General features: G+C 30.2%; 1 protein-coding gene across 1 annotated transcript in view; it reads left to right on the forward strand.

Moving 5' to 3' along the window:
* The window catches only part of fidipidine (coiled-coil domain-containing protein 93), a 51,897-nt gene that overhangs the window by 2,637 nt on the left and 21,748 nt on the right, over window positions 1-27,512 (forward strand). The window contains exons 2-10 of the mRNA XM_075372578.1: window positions 1,416-1,529; window positions 6,931-7,025; window positions 9,555-9,666; window positions 12,891-13,076; window positions 17,528-17,641; window positions 19,252-19,326; window positions 19,784-19,867; window positions 22,720-22,821; window positions 24,285-24,466. Coding sequence (XP_075228693.1) covers window positions 1,416-1,529; window positions 6,931-7,025; window positions 9,555-9,666; window positions 12,891-13,076; window positions 17,528-17,641; window positions 19,252-19,326; window positions 19,784-19,867; window positions 22,720-22,821; window positions 24,285-24,466 — 1,064 coding nt within the window. The remainder of the gene's footprint in view (window positions 1-1,415; window positions 1,530-6,930; window positions 7,026-9,554; window positions 9,667-12,890; window positions 13,077-17,527; window positions 17,642-19,251; window positions 19,327-19,783; window positions 19,868-22,719; window positions 22,822-24,284; window positions 24,467-27,512) is intronic.

Below are 27,512 nucleotides of genomic sequence, written 5' to 3' on the forward strand. Positions count from 1 at the left end.
TTTTTAGAATAGATTTGTAGAAAATATATTTTTATAGAAAACTGAAATATAATAGCTTGGCATGATCAAACAGGCCCAGTCGCAAATAATTATAATAGTAATATTTAAAAACTGAATAAGTGATTTGCTTTCAGATATTAAAAAAGTATGCTTTAACATATTTTTATTAGATTTTTCATTGTTCACAAACAGCTTATTCTGTGAATGAACAAATCTTTTAATCTAATTGGTGCATAGTAATAAATCATATAGATAACATCATTAGAAGATAAATTATAAATATAAAAACATAAATTATACAATTTAGGTCCATTTAACTATTTAAATTAATGTATCATACATAATGTTGGTAGGTAGACACATAAGTATAAAAAATTACTACAAAGTAATTCACAATTCAGAATGTGTTATTAAAAAATATTTTGTGCACATATTTATTTACGTGTCAAATGGGATATAAAAAATAGGGTTTTTTAAAAAAAATATTTGTATTATTTAAACATTCACAGAGTAATATTGTTTCTATAAAAGAAAATCTTTCAATTATATTTTTAATCTTTTTTTTTTTACTGAATTATTTAAACTTTTAATTAGTAATGTAATTTATAAAAACTCAGCAATGGAAAATTTACATATAATAAATTTTAATAAAGATTACAAGTTAGTGTTTTGTTAAAATGTTTCTAAGCAGCACAGTTTGGTTTAATTTTGTTACAAAGTCAGTTTGATCATTCCAAGAGAACATTATACCTTATAAAACATCTAGAAAATTTGCTTTACGGGTAACAGAAATACTATTGTTATCTTATAGGATTTTTATCACTTAAGGTAGCTGAATGAAATATCTGAAAGTATCTAGTGCAAGCACTAGATACATTGTTTTTTACAATTGAGTTCTCCTAAGTTCAGCTACACTTCACCATGCATATCAGTTAATTATAATAAGAATTATATTCCAAGGGATTGAGAGTAAAGGATATCGACCTCTTGTCCACAAGAGGAATACCTCAAAGTTGTGGAAGAAGGAAAGATCAGCCATGAGTCAAGAATGATTTTAATAGGTAGTGCAGACAGCCAGAAGTACTGTATCAGTTGTGGTTTCTGTCTAAGGGAGGTTTTTTTTTAATATTTCACACAAATGAAAGTTAAAAACACCGAATATATTTTATATTTTGTAAAGTAATGTTCTTTTTTAACTCTACCAACTGATTGTGTTGTTCGGTAAAATACTCTTAATTAAGCGTATAAAAATGTTTAATCAATCATTAGATATAAAACTGAAAATGCTAAGTTTTTATATACACTTATGAAAATCTGACCATCAATTTCAAATATATTTATTTACAAAATTAATTGTGCATAATATTTCACCAGTAAGATCTTGTCTGTTTTTATGAATTGTAACTTTGTAATAGGCTGAAGTGAGAGAAGATGAAGAACAGCAGGTAAAGTTGGATGAGATTATTGATTTACTGTTTGCTGCTGGATATTTCAGAGCTCGTATTAAGGGATTATCTTCTTTTGATAAGGTAATTTTAATATTACTCGTACATACTGCATTGTTTGTTTCTTGCTTTAGTTTTCAAAAAGATTCAACGATGTGTGCTTCTTGAGTTTGTATTATTGAAATGAATCATTAACTTTTGAATAATAATAGTTGTGTAACGTAGTTTTGCTTTAACTATTTTCTTATATTCTCAGAAAGTTGAATTTTTAGATTCTCTGCAGAATATAAAGATTTTATCATACAGAGACTGAAGTAGGAAAATATATTTTTTTTTTATTCTCGCATACTCCATAAATTTTCATTTAACATTTTGTGAGTAATCTTCATCGATAAAGTTATGAAAAATGTGTTACTAAACTTCAGACTTCAACATTAATTCTGTGTGCAAGTAATTGCTGGGAAAAAGTTTTACTGAACCATTTTCTTGAATGTGTGTGAAGTCAGAAATTGTGAAAAAATTTGCTTTGTGTAAATCAAGAATTATTATATATTTCTGGGGTAAATTTATCTTTATTATTTATTTTAATTTTCCTGTGGTCCCTTTGTTTTGAATTAACCAAATTTTGTTGTAGTGCAATATGGATATTAGAAGAAATCAGTCCATTACTTATGTTGTTAAACGTTCCTATAAAATGAAGTAAATTCCTATTTGCAATAAGTAACATTAGAAAGGAAGCCTTTAATAAGATTAGAATCCACAAGAGTGGTACATTAGAAAGGAAGCCTTTAATAAGATTAGAATCCACAAGAGTGGTAGCTTCTCTGCCTTTCGTTTAGAAGGTTATGGGTTTGAATCCTGGTCAGGCTTGGAATTTTTTCACATGCTACAAAATTTATTTCATATAAAAAAAATAAAAAAGTAGTAGATATTAACAGTGATTGGTGATTGTTCTGTAATTGCCAGAAAAAAAAAAAATTGTTACCTTCATATACAGTAGTAATGATGAGTAGCTATTTAATAATTATTTACTTTGATAATTCTCTCTTTTATCAAGTCACTTAATTTTATGCACTGATATAATAGAAACGTTACAATGAAGACTTGACTTTCTCATTACATATACCATTTCACCAAAAAATCCAGTTTTTTTTGGCAAACAAGTGGTTCTTAGTTTATAAAATGAATTCTTTTCTATTAATTTTCCAAATTATTTTTGGATATAGCCTAAGAACAAATTTAGTGTAAATTGATCTTCGGGTCAGTTACTGCTTCTTAGCAACTATTTCATTATCTCTTGCAGTATTCTAACACAACAAAATTTTACAAGATGTATACAATTGTTACAAAAACATTCCATGACTTTTTTCAGTGGTTACTAACACATGAACCACTTTTATCTTTGCAAGATTGTCAGTAAATTTTCAAAATTTTTATAAACCAAAATACAGTTTCATATTATGCTTATTATTTTATTTGCAACTTGAGTGATATAAAAGTTCTTAACTCTGTTCTAGATAGGTCCTATGATTTCATATTTATGTAATATAACATAATGAAGCTTCACAAATGAGTGACTACAAAAAACTCAATTTGTGATATATTTACTTGAAACACATCTGATAGATGTCCATGAACAGTGTTACTAACGGATCATAATGAATTTTTTTGCATGAGAAAAATTGCATACCTGACCAGCGCTTGAACTTGGAATCTGTAGATGAAAGACAAAGACACAACTACTCAGCTATGGAGATTGTCATTATATTAATTAATGTATGAAACTTTATTAAATTTCCTTATGTTATTAGATGTTACCTGTCATTCAGAAACAAAATGATGTGTGTTTTACATTAGCATGCAAATTAATCCAAATGCAGATGTTATTTAATAAAAAGTAACATTATTTGGAAAAATTAACCATACCTGTACAATTTGTGAATATTTAATAATTAATGTGCCCTCCTTTATTCTTAATTACTTCACATTCACAATTTGGTATTGATTCAACAAGTGTACTGCATATTTTTTTTAAATTTCTTTATCATAAAATCATACCAATATTATTGCTTTATTGAGGTCAATTTTTGTGGTACAATTCATTTATGAGAGGTGATTTTCAACTATTGCCCAAAGATTTTCAATTGGGTTTAAGTCTGGGGAGTTGCCTGGCCACGGAGCACCTTATTGTGTTATCTTTGAAAAATTTTTTTTATGGTAGTATGGAATAGTGCAGAAATCTTGTTGGAACACTCCGTTGCCCAGTGGACATAAAATAGTGACTAGTTGAAAACATAACTTTTTTCCAGTCTTCTTTGGTCAGTTAGCATATACTTTAACCCATAAGAGCCTTTTTTACCCATTGCTGGTGTTAAAAGCTGTTTTTTAGCTACTTGATGAACTTTACGTCCAGCTGCAAGAATTCATCATCTAGTAGCTGTCACATGTAAGTCTGATCCATTGGCTGCTAATTCTCGATTTAAGTCCACAGCAGATAATTTTGGGTCAAGTTTACTTTTTTTCACTAATGACCAATCCTGTGTAGTTTTTCTTTAACATTTCTTTACATTTGCCTTTCGTTAAAATGTTTATTTCCTTAAATTGTTGTAAATTACCATTCACTGTCCCTATTCCAACACCACACTCGGAAACTATTTGCAGTTGTGTCATACTGGTATGCTTAGAAAGAGAAACAATTTTGTAACACTTTCTTGAAGTTATGTCCAATATTATATATATATATATATATATATATATATATATATATATATATATATATATAAAACACAGAACAAAAAAATACAAAAATATAATTTAGTGATAAAAAATAGAATAATCTTTCTCAAAACACAATTTATAACATTAAAATTGCTAAATAACCAAAGAACAGTAACCTTACATTACACAGACAACTTAAGGAATAGGTATACTCCAGCAGTGTAACCACAACATAGAAATAAATAAAAAATTCCCTGTGTTTTGATTAATTTAAATGCTACTATAAACGAGGTGTGTGAGAAATGTAATGAGACTGACTTTCTACTTACCAAAATTTTTATTTTTTTCAAACAACCAATATTATCCCCTTCAAAGTAGTTCTCTTGGGCAGCTATACACCGGCAGAGTCATTGTTCCCACTCCTGGTAGCAGCACTGGAAAGCTTCAACTGGTAGGGCTTTTAACTGGTTGGTCACAGTCTTTTGAATGCTCTGCAGAGTTCAAAAATGACGTCCTTTTAAGACATGTTTCAATTTCAGGAAAAGGAAAAAGTCACAAGGACTCAAATGAGGTGAATAGGGGGGTTGAGGAACTGTAGGAATGTGTTTTGAGGTCAAAAATTCTGTGATGGAAATGGCTGTGTGACACGGGGCATTGTCATGAAATTGTCACAAACCTTTTGCATGTCTAATTCGTATGTCAAAATTTGATGTGTGGTGAAAGTGTTTAAATTTTACTGTTCACTCAACATCCTTATTGTTAAATGACAGTCTGATCTCACAAGAACCCTCACATGCTCAATGTTTTCGTCAGATTTTGAAGTTGAAGATCTCCCTGAGAGAGGTTGATCTTAAACATGTTCTCGGCCTTCCAAAAATGATTTGTGCCAGTGGAAATCTTGTGCTCTTGATAAGCAATGTTCCCTGTAGGACTGTTTCAACTTTTCAAAGGTCACACTCCTGGATTTCCCAAGTTTAACACAAACTTGATTGCACAACGTCGCTCTAAATTCCGATGCCCCATTTTCGTAACACAACAAAAACACAACTTCACTGATGGCGCTGTCAAAAATAATGTGTTGGCTGAACTGAGTTGAAACTCATACTCAACATGTGGAAGGGATGAACAAACCAATCTAGCACAGATTGTTAGACACAACATTGCCAGATCGCTCGCAGTATTACTAATCTCATTACTTTTCTCACGCACCTCGTATTTTGTTGTTGCTTGAATACCTCATATCTATTATTCCAAATATTAATTCCAAATATACAAATGTTGTTGCTTGAATTAATTTATCTGAATAAATATTTGTTCACCATCAATTCTAAATTATGTTGATTATGTAATAAGGGAGAAGAAGAAGATGTCTTCCATTTTATTGCAGCGTGACCAATATTAAATGAATTTAGGTTGAAATATTTCAAGAAAAGTAAAGTTTTTGTGAACTAAAGGACTATTTAAATGATAATAACTGGACTTTTGTGAGCAAATTTTGTAAAGATGCTTGGTCTTATCATTTCTGTTTGATTCAGGAATTTAATTTCTAATATTTATTTTTATTTTTTTTATTATAATATTTGTGTAGTGATATTTTTATTAATGTTTACTGTCAACCCCTCAGACGGTCCAAGGACCATAAGTATCATCTAATTGTATGTGTAATGTTATTCTGTTTTATTGTAATGTATTTTTCTTGTGAGATCAATAAAGACAATTATTATTATTATAACCAATTTTATTTCATTTAAAATAACTGTATTCAAATAATCAGTATTTAAATAACTGATGATGAATAAATGGATTAAAAAAGTACTTTTTATGTAAATTTGTGAATTTACATTGAGCTTATTATTAATTTGGTAAGTTATTTGTGGTTTTTGTTGGAAATTATGTATTTGGTGTATAATAAATGACTAAAAATGAAGTGAATGACTCACCAAAATCAAGCAATAACTACATTGTAATGGCCGGAACTCAATTAATCAGCTGATTTCCAGCCGACAATTTGCAAAATTATAACATCAAAAATTGATGTTATAATTTTGCTATTTTTCCATTAAAGAAAAACCTTAAAATAATCTCTTAAGCTTACCAAATGTGAGACAATTGAATGTGAATAATAGTAATGCTTTTCTGTCAGCACTGTTTGAGAAATTAAAAAAAACACTATCAGAAAACCATAGCTTCCAGTTCTAGTTGAGAAAGCCTATCTCCTCATCTCATATGGTCTTTAATTATTTTTAAAAGAAGTTAATTGTTGCAGCATGTATTTGATTTCTTCAACAAAGAATTATTGATTAGTAATGACCTGCTTCTATACTTTGTAAACATATCCTGATCTCCAGAGGCATTGTGAGGCTTTGGAGTAATCCTTTGGGTGGATTTGTTTGTCTTCTTTCATGATCTCTCTGTCGTTAGATTGTTCCATTTTAACTACCACCCCCTTTCCTTATCTTTGAACCCTTCTTCCCTGGAATGTTTGAGGGTTTTGATTGTATCATTCATTAGATCCTGCGCTAAGGATGTAGGGAACTGCAGAGTTCCTGTATATTTGGTATTGGTATGGTTTGACTGGGATTGCTTTGCATGTAGAATTATTTGGGTACTCTGTTTTGAATCTGATGACTGTGCTAAAAGCCCAACTTGATAACTAGGGGCTGAGGTGATTTTAAGTAAAACCAGACCTTATAATTTCTTTGAATTCATACATTTATGAGTAATGCATTTGTATTTTAATTAATATTTTTCTATATTAAAATATCAGGTTGTTGGTGGTATGACATGGTGTATTGATAGCTGTGATGTCAATATAGATGTGGATTTATTGTTTAAGGAAGACCTTAATATTGGCCAGAGATTGTGAGTATTTCAATTTTTATTGAATTTATATGATTCTACTCTAGAACTTTACTTCCAATCATATTCTATTTAATTGCCCTTGTCGGGTAAAATTACAAAATAAAATGACACAGCTCGTTTTTGCCAAAAAAAAAATATTGGACTTTAATTAGAAAAAAAAAACAACTAAACCTTTTCTTTTAAATCATAAACTTAAAAAAATTGAATATAATTACAAAGTAAACTTAACTTAATCCTATACAGTATTTATGCAAGGAATATCAGCTGAATCAACATATCAATTATAATATTGAATGACAAATACATAAATATACATTTTTCAAATAATCATTTTGAAAATCTACAATTTAACAAAGCCTGAAAACAAAACAACTTAAAACACCTTATTTTACAATTATATACTTATAAACATAACATCAATAAACATAGTGTAACTGGAAAACTGTTGCATTACTGACATATTCTGTAATAATAAAAATTAGCAATGAACGAATGTCATTAACTTAGAAAAAATAAACTTCTTATCATTGGCACTGGCATTTTCTGATTTATGAACATCATCAAACTTATCATTAAATAATTAAAACGTGCATTTCTAGTTTGTTGTAGAAAAAAGGCCACGATAATATTCCAGTATAAAAAAAGAGAGTTAATTACAATATAATCAAATTGTAATAGGTAATCATATAAATAGAGTTCATTTAGTAAGCAAGCTTTCTTGAAAATATTTGAGTTTCTTAGTCATTCTCATGTTAATGACTTCTTTTTTCTAATTTGTAAAAATAATATAAAACTTGATTGAGCAAAGCAATATTTAACATTGATTAACATTATTAACAACAGCAATAATCTAACACATTAAAATTATGTAAAATAAAAGATAGATAAACTGTCTCATTAAAATTGTTATTTTCCAAATGAAATCAAAAATTTGTGCAGTTACATGAGTCAATGAAATACAATAAAAAACATTCCTGGAAGTCACTAAAATGTATATAAAATATTATCAACCAACACATACAGGTTCATTAATGTTTGTGTCATACAGATCTTTTCATAATTCTGAGGTACTATTTAATTACAAGTCGATTTGAAAATAACAATAGTTGGCATTAATAGCACATAAAATATGTTACACATGAAAAATGATAACACAACCTTTATCTAAGCCACCTTTCATGACTATTCTTGAGTGAAGAAATGGTTTTTTAAGCCAATCTTGAATTTCAAATTCATAATGTACAATTAATTAAGTATTTCACAAATTTTACTAATAACATAATTGTTTAATATAATAAATAATGAATAATTTTAAATTGACTTATTCACACATAATTTTTTGTAAGAAATGAACATGTGAATTAAAGTACACATATATACATAGAGTTTATCCTTGGCGTAATATTCAGTGGTTTATCAGAAAATACAGAAGTAACACTATGTTACTAGAAATTGAATAATACGGAGCGTCACCAATATGTAATAACCAGTTTGGAGAGATTCTGCATCGATCAAAAATTGGCTGGTTTGTAGTAACTGAACCACTTTCAATACTAGAGGTTATCTACTGAATTTGAAAATTAACTTAACAATGAAACGAGGCAAAACAAACATAGAAATCTGTAAAACCACGAGACTATGGCGATTGAGTATTGCCGCACCGTTTATGAATGTACAAAGGCGACGAGAGTAATTAACACACTAAATGAGATAAAAAGAGACGAGAGCGAAATCGCAGGTAACTACACATCATGAATGTCTGATCTACTCTGCCAAAAGAAAATGGGGTGATGAGAAGAGGGGGAAACAAACTAGGCAATGAACAGGAGAGAGTGTGTGTCGACAACAAGAGTAATGTTTAAGTGTTAGTATGAGAACAATAGAAAAAATGTGTGGGAAAGAAACAGCAATAAATAATGCGTGATAGGAATAAGCTGACACTATTAAGATGACACAACAGTCAGTCAGACTGGCGTCAAGAGTCAAGAATGAAAACAATAAGCCAAAAAACCTACTCTAAAAGTACACATATGACAAGCCCATACGAAAGAGCACAATAAATTTACCAAGCCTGTAACAACTACAAGACCCAACCCTAACCTTGAATTTATTGGATTAAAGGCTACTTTATGCAATAGCGTAAACAGCCCTTGGTAAATTATTGGTTGAAGTGTTATCAGAAATTTTCAAAACACAATTGAGAATGAAAGACTAGAAAAGCGGTAATGTTCTGAAAGATTAAATGTATATGTTTTATTAGGTTGATACTATTTAATATTGACTAGGTGATTTTACATTCTTGGTTGAACATGTTATTTCGTAATATTATTTAATTTTTAAGATGAATTTGGCCACAAAAGTTAAATCTAATTATTTGTTTACTATTTTCCTGTTGCTACTAGTTATCAGCTAATTTGTTTATCCTTTCAAAGACAACTGTGCCAGTTACACGGTAAAGTTGCTGCTAGTAGATTTTAGTTGAATGAAGTAAGTCATAAGTTGTTTGATTAAAAATATTTATTGTTTCAGATCACTGAGTGAAAAAATTGTTGGCGTGCTTCCAAAAATACACTGTCCACATAGAATTGAACCGCATCAAATTCATGGTCTTGATTTTATTCATATATATCCAGTAATACAGGTATAAAATTAAATCTAATTATATTTGTTTATTCCTAAACTGTTAAGTAAATCAGCAACATTAATTGCTATATTGTAACTGTTGTATCTATGTTAAATGCCATAACCACCACTTTTGTCATCATTTCATCTGATAACAAAAGCAAACCATCCACCAATGAGTGATCTACTTGCATCTTTATTTTTTTACCTGCATCCATTCTAACAAACTCTTTTCTTAGGCTACTAGTCCTGTTTGTCATGTCAAATAAGTTAAATCTCATTGCACAAAAAAATTAGTATTTTTAGCCTTTTAGTTTTAGACTTAATTACAAGAGTGAATGAAATTTAAATGGTAAAGCTATTCTACAGTAAGCAGTTCCGAGCTGGATGGCGGAGTGGGGGGTTACTGTTTGGTGTGTTAGAGAGGGGGAACCAGCTTGGTTAGCTCTTCCGCTCTGTTCTGTCGTCAGTACAGCCATGAGTGAGCAAGAGGTTCTGTTGTCTGTTGCACAATGTATAATCATAAAGTGTTTAACTAATGAAGGTGTTAAAAGTGTTAAAGGTACAGTTTAAGGACACTGCACCGTCTCAGAACTGAGTGTAAATGTGGACCAGACAATTTAAGGGCAGGCGTGAAAGTCATGATCGATGCTCAAGGTTAAGTCTTACAGCTGAAAACATACATGCCATTCGAAAACTTATTGAATTTGATTGCTGGCTCACTGTTGAAGAAATCATATCAGAGGTGGTATCAGCTATGGGAGTGCTCAATCCATTATCACTCATCATCTTGGCTTTAGAGAAATTAGTGCTTGATGGGTTCCAAGGTTGTTGATCGACAATCAAAAACAGGTCAAGTTGGAGACTTCAGCCATTTTTTCATGAGTAGACTATTACAGGCATAGTGTACTTCAAACAGTTAGAAAACTTTTTGTTTTCGCAGTTTGAAAATCTAGAGGGCTAATTTTCCAACAGGATGGAGCCCTTCCACATCATGCATAAGTTACATGGATTGCACTCAATGCCAAGTTCCCAGAAGATCAGATAGGCAGAGAAGCTTCCATTGCTTGGCCACTTTGAAGTTCTGATTTGACAGTATGGATTTCTTCTTTTGGATAAAAGACAGTTTATACCAAGAAAAAATCCAGTTATTTGACAACTTGCGTCAAAGAATAACAGCAGCCGTGGGAACAATTTCTGCAGTCATGCTCACAGAGTGTGGAATGAGATGGATTTTCGGTTAGACATCTCCATCGCTGTAAATGGTGCTCATATTGAATTATATTAAGAGGTTAAAAAGAAAAAAACTTTAGACTACATAGAATTATAATTCTAATTGTAATGAAGTAAGTTTAATTTAAAATTGCAGAGTTTTTTTTGACAACTGTATTTTGTCTGTTTTTCATTGATGATTTGTGTGTAATATAATTACACTTTATTTTGTAAATCTATTTAAACCCTTTGCTGTAAGCAGAATACCAACATCTGGGAAAATGTATGAGTTTTCAAAAAATTTTTGAAGTTTAAATTATATTATTATTAATTTGTTATTATTTGACATAAGAGGAAAAACATAACGGAAGTGTTCTTTTAACTAATTCTGTACTATTTCTATTCAAAAAATGAATAATAATTAAGAATTCAGTTTCATCAATAAGGCTTCCTATTAATTCATAAAGGTTAGTAGAAATTTTGTGACTTTTTTAAATTAGTATTACTCATTTTTAGTTGAATCTACTTAAGCAACAAGATGAAAAAGTTTTTCGTGTTTACAAAATTATTGTTTTTATAAGAAATGAAGGCATAAGTTGAGTGAAATAATTTAGTTAGAATATTACAATTGGGTTGTAACTATTTACATCAACTACTAAGTTCACTTGTCAAAAAATTACTAACTATGTGAGTCTGATAAAAAGCAACAAGAATTTTTTAATTGTGTGCTGTATCTTATCAATTGAGTTGATTATTTTAATGTATACTGGTATTACTATCAGTGACGTGTGTTAATTTTCAGCCAGCTGCAACAGTTTCTTGGGTTTGGTGGGTGGAAAAGTTGCTCAAACATGGGTGGAAAAGTAAATTTACTCAAACTTATCATATCTGGTGAAGAGACATGGCTACGATATTGAGATGAATGCTCAGTCGTCCTTATGGAAGTTTTTTGAGGAGCCAAGACCCAAAAAAAAACACAAAAAGTAAAATCAAACGGCCAACGTAAAATTAACGGCTTTAGGCAGTCAAATGTGAAGGTCCTTCTATTTTCTTGACTACAATGGAATTGTTCATCATGAATTCCTATAACAAAGTCGTACAGTCAACAAGAAATACTACCTAGAAATTTTATGCAATTTGCATGAAGTAATCTGAAGAAAAGAACCTGAACTTTGGAAAGACAACTCTTGGATTTTGCACCATGACAACACACTGCCACTCACTGCTTTATTTATCTGACAATTCTTGGCAAAACATGAACACTATTTTATCCTTCAAATCATGACACACATTAACACAACAGGCTTTCGTTTTTTCTATTAACAATCAAGGCACAAATTTTGAGCACATGTTCATGTCTAAATCATTTGTTAAATTCATTTTAACAAATGGAGCAAGAACTCCAAGATGCACAATTAATTTCAGTATCTGATAATCTTACATCGGTCTTAATAAATTGCATTGCAAACATTTTAAGATTTTCATAATTCCTTATTGAGGAAGGTTGGCTGGATCTTGGTCAGTCTTCAAGTTTCATTTCCTTCTGATTGAAACCCAAAAACCACTCTTAGATTTATGTTTTACTTGAAGCTTCCTTTTTATTTTAGCAGATTTTTCCTTAGAGAGAACCAAATTTAATGCAGAGTTTGCTCTTTATTATGCCCACCCATCATAAAACACATTTAACAGTTAACAAGAAAAACTAACACAGAACACTTTAGGAACTATGTGTGCCACTTGGCAGATGCTGCAGAATACTGTAAACTTGCTGTACCTAGTGGTGGAATTTGCTGTTATGTCTAGATTGCTTTTCCTAGATACAGTTTTAAGTTATTTTTGGGTACATTCCTGGTTATACAGAATCAGTGCTCAGAATTTTTATCTGTGTATCAGGTTTTGCATGAAACTGAGCATAAAACAAATTAATTTACACAATTGCAAGTACAATTTATCTGCAGAAAGAACCGGAAGATAGTTGTGTGAATTTTTTTTAGAATATGTTGTTGTTATATATATATTTTTTTTTTCCAGTGGTTGGTTAAACATTCTATAGAGCGTCGCCGTGAAACAGAACAATACAATCGTTCATATGCTGTTAGACTGTATGAAAAATCATTAGTTGCAAATAAATCTAATAAAATTAATGATGATAAGGATATTACTGCAGAGAGTTTAATTAGTAATGATAAAATTTTAAAAAATATTATCAACATTCAGGTAATTTTTTAAAGTTTATTTATAAAGTTATTACTTAACTTTTTTTATAAAGTTTATTTATTTAAGAATTATAATTTTAGAGTTAGTAAAGTATAAATGCTTATATCAGTAAATTGGGTCGTATTCCTTATCACCAAATTTCTCCATTTAAAACATCTGAATGAGATGTTTTGGCGTTTTAGTTTCCCTTAGCTAAGATTATACCTCTTGCAGAAATTACCTCTTTCTGATATATATATATATTTAGTCAGTATCCGTATAGAATTCTGTTGTCCCTGATGGGGAGTCTTACTCTTTAAGACTGGGGGTTGGTGTCCCCATGGCCCTAGCCTCTGCAGCTTTTCTTCCTACTTCATACTGAACTGTTCTTTACACTTTACCCATACACTACACAAATTACAACATATACCTTTACATAACAACATTTAGACTGTTTCTTACACTTTTCAGTAGTGTCTCGACACCTTACGAAACGCAACTGCAATCCATGGATGGATGGATGACTATGCAGTGAGCATCAAATGTCCCCTGGGTACCAGGATGAACCCAGTTGTATCCAGCCCTAGCTCCAACCCCTGTGCACTCTGCTGGAGTGATCTGTTAAATTGCTGATTCTCATGGGAACAAAATTTTGGTTCCAAATAATAATCTTTTAGTGGTTATTGCCCACTTGAAAAAACAATAAACCAGGGAGTTTGAAAAGACTTCAATGAACATTGTCAGCTGAAATTGTTTCCGGTGATATGGAAACAAGAAATGTAACAGTGAGTGCTAAACTTTCTAGTGTATGGTTTCTTATAGTCAAATATAATGAAGATAAATTCTTCTGTAAGGTTTCTCCATTCCTAATAAATAAATTCATTGTAATGGCTTGCGGCATTCCTAAATCTGTTAAAAGGCTTAGGAGTGGCATCCTGATGATTGAGGTAATTGATGATGAATAGAGTTGGAAACTCCCTAGCACTTAGGAATGTAGGGTAGGATGAGGTAATACAGCCCCACAGTGTACTAAATTCCAGCATGGGAGTTTTCATTTACCATGATTTGGCTGGTATTGAAATATCAGAAGAATTATCACCACAGTCAGTCATTTCTGTTCAGAGGATAATGAGGAAGGAGAATGGTGTTGATATACCAACATCATTTCTTTCTAATCTTTTCTACCCCAACTGTCCCTGAGTGAAAAAAAATTGGCTATCTCTCTGTCTGTGTGCGACCATACATATACCAAACCCAAGGTGCTGCTTTCAGTGTTTGGTTTGGTCCCAACAAAATTGGTTGCACAAAGGAACAAGTTTGTGCATGTTGCAGCTGTATGGGTCATGATGATAGTGCACGCACTGAGGTAGAAAAATGTATTAATTATAAAGGTCCACACTCTGCAAGGTCTCAGTAATGCCCCCTTTATAAGGAAGAAAAGTCTATAATGAAGATTATGTACCGAGCAGAAAGTGTCCTTTCCTGTGGCTCATGAAATCAGTCAACATGAGGAATCCTGTACAGCCTGTGTTAGTTTTGTCCTGGCTCTTTCTAACAATGTGCAAAAACAGAACGAGTGCACATTGTGCAAATAACTGGCCAAATTGATCCAGGATTTGTCAGACCAGGTAAATCTCTCAGTTCTGCTATTTTAGCGTTGAGTACTGGCAAGAAGGATACATTTTGTTGGAAAGACTGACAGTGGTTTACAGTGGCTCTCTTCCATCCCCAGGATGATGTTTCCTTTCGCAGTTACATCTGCGAAAGATGCTACCATCAAACTGAGCCAAAGGTGGATGTTTTCCTGAAGTAAATTGTATTAGCTGGCCGTATTCTGCTAGCCTCAAATACCTCTGCAGTCACAGTGAAGATAACGGGATGTTTAAAATGGATATCCACAACTTATACTTTCTGTCAAATTCTGATATCAGTGAAGTTGATCTGTCCAGACTGGACTGCCTTATAATTGGCAGTTTCAATGTCCATCACTATTCTTGGGACTATGTTCTTCTCGAGGCAGAACTGAGTTGATCGACTGAGGCAGAACTTAGATCTCTGCTTATTGAACGATAAGGTGTACACGTTTATGTCATCTTGATCAGGTACATTTTCATGCAGCGATCTGTTCTTGTTTTCAGCATCCATATTTCCATGTCTTACCTGACGCGTTTCCAAACACTTTGGAAGCAATTACTGACCAGTTGTTTTGTCAGTTGGTAATAGTGATTTGCCTCAGTCAGCCACGAGGATGGGTGGTTTGAAAAGCAGACTGGAACAGATACAAGGATTTCTTTGCCCAATACAACAAGAGTGGTAGCGCGATCCACCAACTTGCTAAGTTTACACACCTGATACTCAGTAGCACATTTGAATTCACCCCTTTAACATCTGGTAAGCCAAGAGGGCTTGCTGTTCATTGGTGGGATGAAAATTGCAAGCATGCACTAACTAACGACTTTAGTAATTTCAACTGAAGACCTACAACTGAATTGCTCTGCGCTCTATAATGCTAGGGCTGTTTGCCATCAAGTGTTTCTGTATGCTAAATGGAAATTATGGCTGAATTATGTAGATACAATTTCCCAGATAACTCCATCATCGGTTGTATCTCTACTGCCGATTGGACTGAAAAGCAATGGCAACCTTGTCGCTGTGCCAATTGATGTGGCAAAGACATTTGTAATCTCATTTGTCAGTTTCAATTACATCATCATACTGACGTGAATTTATGAGGTTTAAGTTGCAGGTAGAAAATATCCTGTTTGTTATCCTGTTATGCGAAATGAATTAAATTTTTGTAACATGGCACCGTTGGTATTTTATATATAATATATAAATAATGAAAGTTCAGCTTACCAACAATTATAAAATGTTGAAATATATTATAGTGCTTTTGGACCTTCATCCATTCTCTGGAATATCCATATAATTTAGTATAAGAATGTTTACAACTATTCACTTAAAATAGTATAAAATAGAATAAGATGAAATAAAATAAAATAGACCAAAATTTTATATACATAACAATTGATTGTCACTGTATTAAAAGTATAGTAAGTTTTACGTTAAAAGTAAAAACATGTCATGTCAGTAAAAGAATCTCAATTGTTGTGGTAATTTGAAATGAAAACAGTTTTACTAACCTAATAATCATTAATTAGTTCTTATAATTTGTTTAAATAGAATGTAGTTTTCAGATTTAGTTTGTTCATTCATCAGTTTGTTATTGTTTAAATAAATGTAAAATTTCTCTACAATATTTGTTTTATAAAAATCATTAGTATATTCTAATATATCAATAAAATTGTTTGGATTATAATTATGTTTGTATTCCAAAATATGTTTGGTGAAATTGGAACTGTCTTTATTTTCTTTATTTGTACAGTTAATGTGTTCTTTGATTTTAACTGAAAATGATCGATTAGTCATATCAATATATTTTAAATCACATATTTGTTATTATATTTTATTGTTTTAGAAGTATCTTTATTATTTATTATTTTTTTATTAGTTGTATATGCTGTTTTTAATTCAAATGATTTAAATATTTTATTAAATTTTCTGTAATTTATTTATATTCAATTTTAATATATATTTTTCCCCAGTAATATTACTTGTTAGTTTTATTTTATCTTTTATATATATTTTATTTTTTAACTTGTTTCCTAAATTTGCATTATATCTATTCGTTACAGCAACATATTTATGTTATTTAATTCATTATTTAGTTGTATAGTATTATGTTTTAAATATTTTATTGCTGTATAAATTAAAGAATTAAAAGTTGCTATTTTTTGATTCCAAGGATGAAAGAATTAAGTGCATTCATAGTATCTTGTTTAGTTGGTTTTCTGTATAGGTCTTTGTCAAATTTATTATTATTAACATTTTTATATGTAAATAATTAATACTAATAATACTAAATAATAATAAATTTGACAGCAATGTAATATTATAATTTTTTTTTTTTATACCTTTATATTACTGCTATAATTCTTGTAACATGTAAACTTACTCAAGCACTTTCACTGTGGCCACAGCTTCAGGTTTTTTTATTGAAATAAATGAATAAATATTAAAGAATGAAAAATTAGAGAGAATATGTTATTCTTTTAGTCACTTGAAACTAATTTCAGTTTTAATTCTTTAATGGTTATTCTATTTATTTCAATAAAAATATCTGAAGAAGCCATGGCCATGGCAAAAGTACTTTAGTTTACAAGTTAGAAGAATTATAACAGTACTTTAAAGATAAAAAAAAAAATATAAATTATATTTTAATTATAAATAAATATACATTGATGCATTTAGATTTTCAGATAAAGCCAGTTAAATTTTTTTGTTTACTATAAGAAATCAACTTGGAACATTAAAAAAGAAGTAAAGGAGTAGACAATAATGGGTTAAACCTTACTATTTGGAAAAGTTGTTTTGTTTTTGTAACAATATTTATGTTTAATTAATATCAACAGGATAAATATCGACCACAAAGAAGATTTCGAAGGACTGGTCCTTTACCACCTGAACCATCAGCACGTGTTGCAAGTACATTATTTGAATATGGATTAACAGATTATGTCATTCCGGTAAGCTTTTCTTAAACACTATCTCGTATTGGATATTCAGATTTAGTTGTGTATTATTGTATTACTGTCTGAAATTAGTTCTGTTGGTAGTGGAAACTGAATTTAAACATTTTTTTTTAAGTTCAGAGCTTAGCTAAGTGAATGAAACAATTGTATTAACTGCTTTCATTTTGTAAAAAGAGTAATCATACTTCATATAAAAATATAGAATTTTTTTTTTGTTTTTTACTTATAAAGACCTAATTTAAACAAAAAGTGTGATTATAAGGTTTAAAAATAATAGTTGCTATATTCTAGCCTAATTATCACTCAGTTAGCCTAATGGGGATTTCTTGTTTACAGAAAGGGGAAATTTTCAAGTTTATATTGAAAGTATTGAATTTAGCTGTGCAATATTTTGTTAATGATTTGCTAGTTTTATGACTTAATTTCTGTGTAAGAACAGCATATTGTCTCATGATAAAAGAATTAAGTCAAATGTGATGATGCATAATAACTTTGTGATCAAAAGTTTAAATAGACAACTGGTGTAGAGAGGGTAAACTTCCGTATAGTCACGTGCTAGCTAAGATGATGCTGGGCGTACTTGATCATCTTGGATGACAAGCTCGACGATATTGAACACATATGTAGTTTGAAGTTTGCTATATAAATATACTGTATATAATGTTATATAGAAAAAAATTGTAATTACACGGATTTAAACTTTAAGACACTAAATCAAACCAAGATGATTGTTCCAAACATCTTGGTTTTCAATTGTTTTTAGCGATAGACAGTGAATTGGAAAAACTCCTTAATTTGGGAGTCAGAGGAACAATTAAATGAACTTGTCTGAGATTCTCCTATTAATTTTTGCGAAAAAATTCAATTGTTCCATTGCAGGGCTGTTTTCCTTAAAGAAGAAACTTCTACATTAACCTGTTAATCAAGTTAACCTGTTGATTTTTGTTTTTCCATAATTGATGAAGAATACTTCATCGATACATAGTAAATATATTTAAGCTTATTCACTCTTTTAGGATATTTTTATCCTAAAAGAGTGAAATTATATCCTAAAATTGGAGAAATTATCTCCAATTTTTTTATGATAAAATAAAAAAATAAATATCTCCAATTCAAATATCTGTAAATATCTCCAATAAATAATCAATAAAGGTTATGTAAAAATAGGATGTTATGCCACCACACTTTGCCTTGAAGGTTAGGAATGTATCCAAGGGAAAAAGGTTGAAAGACCTTTTCATTCTTGACAATATAGTGTGTTCATTCTTGAGAATATATTATATAAACATAAATTAGTAAAACTGTAAATTGATTCCACAAGATCATATAATTATCATGCATAAAAATATCTTTAATTATTATAGAATCTGCCAAAATGTATCGTTTTGGAAATGTGCACTTATAAGTTCAGTTACCATGATTTCTGTGAACACATTTCAAAACTGACTGGAGGATGTAATTTCAAAATAGCGTACTACCTGTAATTAAACAAAGAACTGAGATTTCTGTTTAGTTTTGTCTTATATTAACTGATTGTAATTTAATAATTAGCATTAAAAAATATATAATTATTTACTGTGATTTATAATTATTTTTTCATATAGTCATTTTCATCTGGTGATATGCAGACTGGATCAGATACAGATCAGTTGCAAGCAAAACCACAGCAAGAACTACAAGTGAGTATACAAAAAAATCTATTAATTGTAATTATTTTATTATTATAAATATTTCATATTGTACATTCAGTATTGTGTAGTTACTATATGATAAAATTTTGATTTTCATGTGATACTTTTGTTAAATTCCAGATTATAATTTCAGATTATAAATCAGAAATATAAAACCTGTTTCATCTTCCTTAGATTAGTTTATTAGATCCTAAAAGTATATTTTCATAGAATTTTGTTGTTAACATCTATGCCAAATTTTCAATTTCTATTCAGTGTTTTATTTATATTTAACCTTATTCACTCTTTTAGGGTAAAAATATCCTAAAAGAGTGAAAATATCTGCAATATTTTTATGATAAAATAAATATCTCCAACTCAAATATTTGTAGATATCTCCAATTTATATCCAATTTTTCATGAATATTAGTAGTTTATCAGTATTTATAATTTTTTTTTCTTTCAGGATACTGTGAAAGTAAGCCCAAGTCATGAAGATATTGCTAGTTCAATGACAGCTCTAACCCACCTTTCAGTACAGGATAATGAGGTAGGTAACTTTCATACAATCATTTAATTAAAAAATGTAATAATACATTGTGCAAAGTTAATGATAACATAATGGGCAAAAAAATTAAATAAATGAGAATAAATAATTAATTTAAAATAAATCTAGCTTTGTAAATACGTAGAAGTATACTTGTTGAAAACATACAGGAATTATTGTCCTGTTCCATTTTCAGCACCGTTGTTAATGGTGTTCATATTAAAAATTGTTTAGGAAATACATTTAGTACAGTCAAATAGTATAAGAAATTAGATAAAAAGTTCCTGTGGTTGGTACCACTGTGTGAAGCAAAACTAATATGAAATATCCTGTTTACAGCTTCTTTGTATAAGTTATTTATTTAAGTTTGCAATTTTTACAATGAGTTATTAGCACTAGCACCATATTAACATAACAATTTTGTGTGAACTAAGAAAAACATTTTCTGTAACACATGAATTGTTAAATTTATGGTTGATGATTGTTTAAACCACACACACTGCTGCAATATGGTTTAAACAGTTTAAAAGTAGACATGAATCAGTTGATGATCTGCAGTCAGGAAAACCTGATTTGTCAAGTCTTCCATCAGGAAGGCTTGACAAATGCTTCTTGTGTCATAAAGAGAGACATTATTTCAATTCAGTCAAATATAAACTGAACATTTATTAGTACAGATTAAAAATACAAAACATATTTATTGCTTTGCTACACAGTCTCTCTGAAAGACTACTCATTTTTACCAACTTGGGAGCTTGTGGATTCCTTTGATTCCTTCTTCATAAAAAGTTTTAAAACTTTTCTATTTCGTTGTTGCTCTGGAATTGATGTCCTCCCAATGCCACCTGCAATGGTCCAAACAAAAAAAAAAAAGAAGACAGACAGCAATCTTTGTTCCTGTAAGTGGGTTTTACATTGTTCAAGAGCTGGTAGTTAACCAGAGTATAGTGCTAGACTCAAATTGTATCACTTGTCATTATTCAATGCAAAAAATTCCACTTTTACAAACTATACTCACCTCCAAAACAATTTAATCAACCATAAAGTTCTGATGGTCTTCAATGAGGTTTGAAATAATATAATATTGTCATCTGTCACACTTATCCTTGAGTGCCTATTGAGATTCATTTTCAACAGCTTTACACCTCCTTTTAATTAGCTGGTCCAGTTATAGACTTGGGTACGTAATGTCTTAACCCCAAATAGCATATGCAGTCTAGTCAAAATTTCTTAGGGTTTGGCGCTCTTATTCATGAGAAACTTCACAATATTACATTGTGCAATTGACAATGGAACCTCTTGCTCAGATATGATGCCAGTGACTAGAGAGATGCAAATACTAGGCATCTGGAGTGTCCATCCCCTTCCCACACCTCCATTATTAATATCCCTCCCCATCAGCCCATTCATATTCACACATGAGCTATGAAGACAAAAGTCCAGCTTATATTTGACTGACCCTTGCAATTCAAATCAATGAACTTGTGTGTTCTAATCGTTATTTGGCTATGAGAGAACTATCAGACAACTGTGACAATTTACACACCATTTGCACTAGCAACTAGTGCAAATAGTGTGAAATGATAAATCAATTCATCCCATGATATTCTTACAAAAAAAATTTGAGATGAATTAAATCACGGCAAAGTTTTGCCCTATTTGAAATAACAGGAAGAAAAAAATCATTGTGTTATAGGTGTTAAATTCTGCCAATTTTGACAAAATATTTTTTACAGATTAAGTGATGAAGAGTGGAGTTTATGGGCATGTTTAGGAATCTAAATTCAGTCTTCAAATTGGATAAGAAAAGTTTACTAAGCCAAAAACTTACTTGTTAAGGTCATTTTGAATCTTAAAGTGTCATTCACTGTGAATTTTTGTCTGAAGCACATTGTTAACTGATTTACTCTGTAAAGTTTAAAGACTATAAGAAAATTTAGAAAAAACAAACCTGAACTTTGTCTGGATAATCTGTGGCTGCTCCTAGAACAGAACGTTTACACATTCAGTATTATTAATCTATGAATTTTGTGCAAAAAATGGAATGGCTGTTCTTCAACAATTTCATACTCTTCCATCCTAACTTCTTTTTTTTTATTAAACTAAAATCAACATTAACAGGCCAAAAATTTGAAACAATTCAAGAAATTTAAATAAATTGTCAAATAACATTTCAGGCATTTCCAATGCCCAAAGCTTTTTGAGACAGCTTCTGGAGATGAAAACACAATTGAAATAAGTATATCTATAGAGAAAAGTCCTAATTTGAAGATGTCAAGAACCAGTAGCTCCCAAGTATGAAGTTGTAAATTTCATGTTGTTCAAGTAGATTAAGTAATTGAAATATTATCCTTAAAAGACCATTTTATTAAAATTAATACTCCCGAAAATAAAGTATTATATAAAATTACTTTGTTTTTGTAGATTTAAAAATAACTTATGTAGTTATTGAGTAAAATTGTGCCTTTATTCCCTTGATGAATTTTTTTTTTAAATTTTTACATAAAAAAATACCTGAAGGTTTTCCTTACTGATAGCTTTCCACTGAACCAGGTCACACCAAATTGAACTTTTCTGTTTAGTCAAATCTGCTGAGCAGATTCAGGAAAATGAGGCAAAAGAATGATAACTAATTTTCATGGTGTGTGCATGTGAGTATTAGAGAGAAAGACTTAAGTTACATAAAAATGAACAGTGATTGGTTAGGAGCATTTGCCTTATTATTATTTTTATTGTTATCATTATTACGATGATACATTACTCTAGCCAATTTTATCATTATCAAATATTTTTGCTTAAGTAGAGTTTTTTTAGTATGAGGTAAATCAATTTAAATAAATTTATTATTGTTCTAGACAAGGTTGGCGGCAGGTGTTGTTGGTAGTATTGTCAGTATGCAAGCAGATGAAATTGCTGAGGCTGTACAGCGTTATTCCCAACTTCAAGCTGAATCTGAGGTAAATATTTCTGGATTTTTTTGTTATTGATCAGAATATATATGACAGCAGCTCATGTTTCCTGTCTACAATGAATGTAATGTCCAGTTTTAATACTGTTGTAAATTTTACCTTACTGGAACGACTTCGCAAATGTTTGCTTAGCTATATATGTAGCAATAGGCAATAATTGTTTCACTTTCGTAAATAATTTAACTCACAGGAGTCTTTCATGTTTCATAACAGTACTGTGGCAACTTCAAAACTGTCTTGATTTTTTCAACCGGAGAATTGAAATTTTTTCGATGTAAGACATTCATTTGCTTTATGGGATGTTGTGATGAATTCACGTTTCATTCCCAGTTACAGAACTGTCCAGTAAAGCTATTTTGAACTGAACTGGTTTTTTGCATTCATAAATCTTATGATTGATCACTTCCATTTGTTACCTGGACTGGTTTCCAGCCATTTTGAAAACTGATAGATATAACCGCAGTACAATAATAATAATAATAATAATAATAATAATAATGAACAACCGCTGTTAAACAGATAAGGTTTTTAATTTGTAATGAAACATCTTGGGGATAACATTAACAAATGGAAACGCAGGGGGATTCATGATTACAAGCAAATTGCATTGTGTCTGTGACAATGCTCTGTTAAAGATTTGCATAAACATCTCTTTTCTCTTATTATATTAAAACCTCTTCATTTCTTAGATCAACCCATTTAGTTTTAAACCTTTTTTTCATAAGTTTACTCTTTGCATGTACGGCTTTCCTGATTAACTTACATTAATAGGTCACTGCATACAGATATTTTCCCTTTTATATTTTAATCAGTGTTTGACATCGACAGGTTATTTTGTTTATGAGAGCTTACTTGGTTTTGCCAGTCTTTTTTGTCATCCTTACTTTTGTCCAAATTACAGAATTTTTCAATTTCTCTTGTATTCTTTTCTTTCTTAATATTTATCTATTAATATTTTTTTATTTATTTATCGTTTAAAATTTACTCATCTTTATTTATTGTCACATTTAATTTCTTTTGTGTTATTCCTTTTTTACTTTCTTATTGAATTTCTTCCTTATCAATGAATCCATATCATTCATTAACTCAGTAATATTACTAACAAATCTTAACAGTTATATATTTATTATTATTATTTTTTTTTATAAGCTCTCCTTAACTTAATGAATAAAGGAAGCTTTTAATTCCATTATTGCTTCTTTATCAGGAAATAAATGAGAGTGTATGTAGTGATTTAATGTAGAATTTATCAAATGTTGTTTTTCTCAAGTTATTAATTTATTTTTTATCATTTTTGGACATTTTCCTTAATTTCTGTTTCAAAAGTATTTTTATATCATTTTGTTATTAAGTGATCATAAAGTTTTAATTTAAAGTTCAGTTAGATAATATAACAAGAATTAGAAGCATATACGTATAGTAAGTACTGTACGTTTATTTTATTTTTTTAGGCTAGCACATCCATCCAGTTGTCCCAGTTAAGGAAAAAATGTGAACAACTAGAAGATGATAAACAATTACTTGAGATGAAATTAGAAAATAAAATCCAAAACTTACAGCAACTTCAACAAACATCTTTAGTTAATGATGGAAACATTGAGTCCCCGTCAAGATTATCTGAAGCTGAACAAGGGTAATTGTTTAATAAATATTAATTTAATTGTATAATAATATATTTTTCCCACATTAGTATTAGTATACTTATCTTGTCTGTGCAGCCTTTGTATAAAAGCAGTTTTTTTAACAGACTTTTAAACTAATTGTTTCAAAGCATGTTTGTTTGAAAAGACAAACCTGCCTTTTCTATAATCAAGTCAGAATGTACTGTAATCCAAAATTAAATTTTTATGTTGTTTACTGTACCGATAATGGAAATAATTTTGCTGATGAAATGTAATTGAGAATTGGGTTTATAAAAGGGAGATGTTACCAACAATTTGATGTTATTTTTCCAACCTCTGTAGCACAGAGTCAGCATCCACTCTGGATGTGCCTTTCATCCAAACGATTCTGGGTTGAGATCACAGACAGGCATATCATTTTTCATAAACTACAAGATTCATCTTTATTGAAGCTGAAAAAGCTCAAAAGTGGTCAGTATAAATAAAACTTACAGAATACGTAGAACATACAATAATGTATGTTTTTTAAAACAATTTGTAGTCAATTTAAGTTTGCATAATTATAAATAATAATTTATTAAAATTAATTTTATGGATATATATTTTTGTTTGTAAGGATTCCAGATTTTAAAACTGTTATTAAGGAGTAAATTTGATTACCAACATGTCTTGAGAAAAAATTATTACATTTCCTTATCACAAATCCAAGGGTTCTATCAGCTTTGGCACACAGTAAAATAGATATTCAGTTTGAGTATGTCCAGTAATCTAATTTTATTTGGTGCTCCATTTGTAACTTGTACATGCTTTTACTGACAAAATAAATGGGTGGATGTTTCCCGTTTCTATGGTCATTCAAGTCCATTCTATATTGATGTTCATACTTGTTTTTCTTTAGAAGTACGTAGAGTTTATTTTATATTTTAATTTAAGTAACATTCTATATCATTTTCTGTTCTTTCTTTCTGCGATGGTCACTGAAACATCAGAGGCCATTAGAGAAAGAAAAAAATTAAGATGGGAATATTACCCATTACTAGCTGAAAATCTGAATCAGTATCCTAATGTTAACCATAACAACCAAGAACTATGCCTAGAGTTCAGTATCAGACTTCAAGTAGCAGCTTTGCAATTATTTTTCCAAAGATCTGAGTACATCAACTTTCAGTACAAAAAATATTAAAAGGAGGCTCATAGGAGGTGGTGATAATGTTGTAATTAAGACTTTTGATGAAAATCATCTTGAGTATTATTGCAGAATGATGATGCTGAAGATATAACACTAGATCCTACTTGCACAGAAACACAGTGCACTGTGGTGAAGTTATAATATATACTGTGCTATGCGTTTATAAGCTGCCTTAAATGGTCAGAAGAAAGTGACATTGAGGACAGCCTTGTATAGCTTAAAGTATCATGTAGAAGCTTAAAGAAAGAGTATTTGAAGAAATTTGGATTCATTGTTAACAAGCCAAAACTGACTGTTTTTTAAAGAGGTCTGAATACATTACAGGAATTGTAAAGTGATAAGTACAGGCTAATTGTATTTTGTTATTTAGTTTTTTTTTGGCTCGTACATATATAAAATTATTCAAAGACTTTTTGAAGTTATACTTCTTTTGTTGTGTTAGGAGAAACTGATCAGAGTGTATTTTCAGCAAATTACGGAAGTTGTACGCGCCGATGTAACACACCATGAAGATTTGCACAAGCCCAAGTGGATCACTGTGCATGCACATGCATTTAGTGTCTAACTCGGTCAGTCAATGCAATTAAGTGATTATGATTAGCACATGTTGTAAACATAACAGATATTGAGCTGTAATAAATATATATTTATATACATGGATTTCTGAAGACGGATATTTTAAATGTGAATATTGTTCATATTCGTAAAACTTTATTTATATTGCAGTGTACATTTATCTTTTTGTGAAAATTGTTTAACAAGATTTGAGGTTATATTTATGTAGGTATTACTTTTTATGAATTACACTATTATAAAATAAAACTATTTGTTATCATATTTTTCATATCATAAGCTACTGATAACTCTCGTGCCTATTCAATCGTCATCCAAAGAATTAATGAAACTAAACTAATCAAAATATATTTGATGAACTTTGTTTTATATGACAATGAATACTTCAGTACTTTTTAAACTGTATAAAATAAACATTATTTAATGTATTTTTTTTTTTTTGTCCTCAGTCATTTGACTGGTTTGATGCAGCTCTCCAAGATTCCCTATCTAGTGCTAGTCGTTTCATTTCAGTATACCCTCTACATCCTACATCCCTAACAATTTGTTTTACATATTCCAAACGTGGCCTGCCTACACAATTTTTCCCTTCTACCTGTCCTTCCAAAATTAAAGCGACTATTCCAGGATGCCTTAGTATGTGGCCTATAAGTCTGTCTCTTCTTTTAACTATATTTTTCCAAATGCTTCTTTCTTCATCTATTTGCCGCAATACCTCCTCATTTGTCACTTTATCCATCCATCTGATTTTTAACATTCTCCTATAGCACCAAATTTCAAAAGCTTCTAACCTTTTCTTCTCAGATACTCCGATTGTCCAAGTTTCACTTCCATATAAAGCGACACTCCAAACATACACTTTCAAAAATCTTTTCCTGACATTTAAATTAATTTTTGATGTAAACAACTTATATTTCTTACTGAAGGCTCGTTTAGCTTGTGCTATTCGGCATTTTATATCGCTCCTGCTTCGTCCATCTTTAGTAATTCTACTTCCCAAATAACAAAATTCTTCTACCTCCATAATCTTTTCTCCTCCTATTTTCACATTCAGTGGTCCATCTTTGTTATTTCTACTACATTTCATTACTTTTGTTTTGTTCTTGTTTATTTTCATGCGATAGTTCTTGCGTAGGACTTCATCTATGCCGTTCATTGTTTCTTCTAAATCCTTTTTATTCTCGGCTAGAATTACTATATCATCAGCAAATCGTAGCATCTTTATCTTTTCACCTTGTACTGTTACTCCGAATCTAAATTGTTCTTTAACATCATTAACTGCTAGTTCCATGTAA

Source organism: Lycorma delicatula, chromosome 8 (genome assembly GCF_047948215.1).
Source record: "Lycorma delicatula isolate Av1 chromosome 8, ASM4794821v1, whole genome shotgun sequence".
Lineage (NCBI taxonomy): Eukaryota > Metazoa > Arthropoda > Insecta > Hemiptera > Fulgoridae > Lycorma > Lycorma delicatula.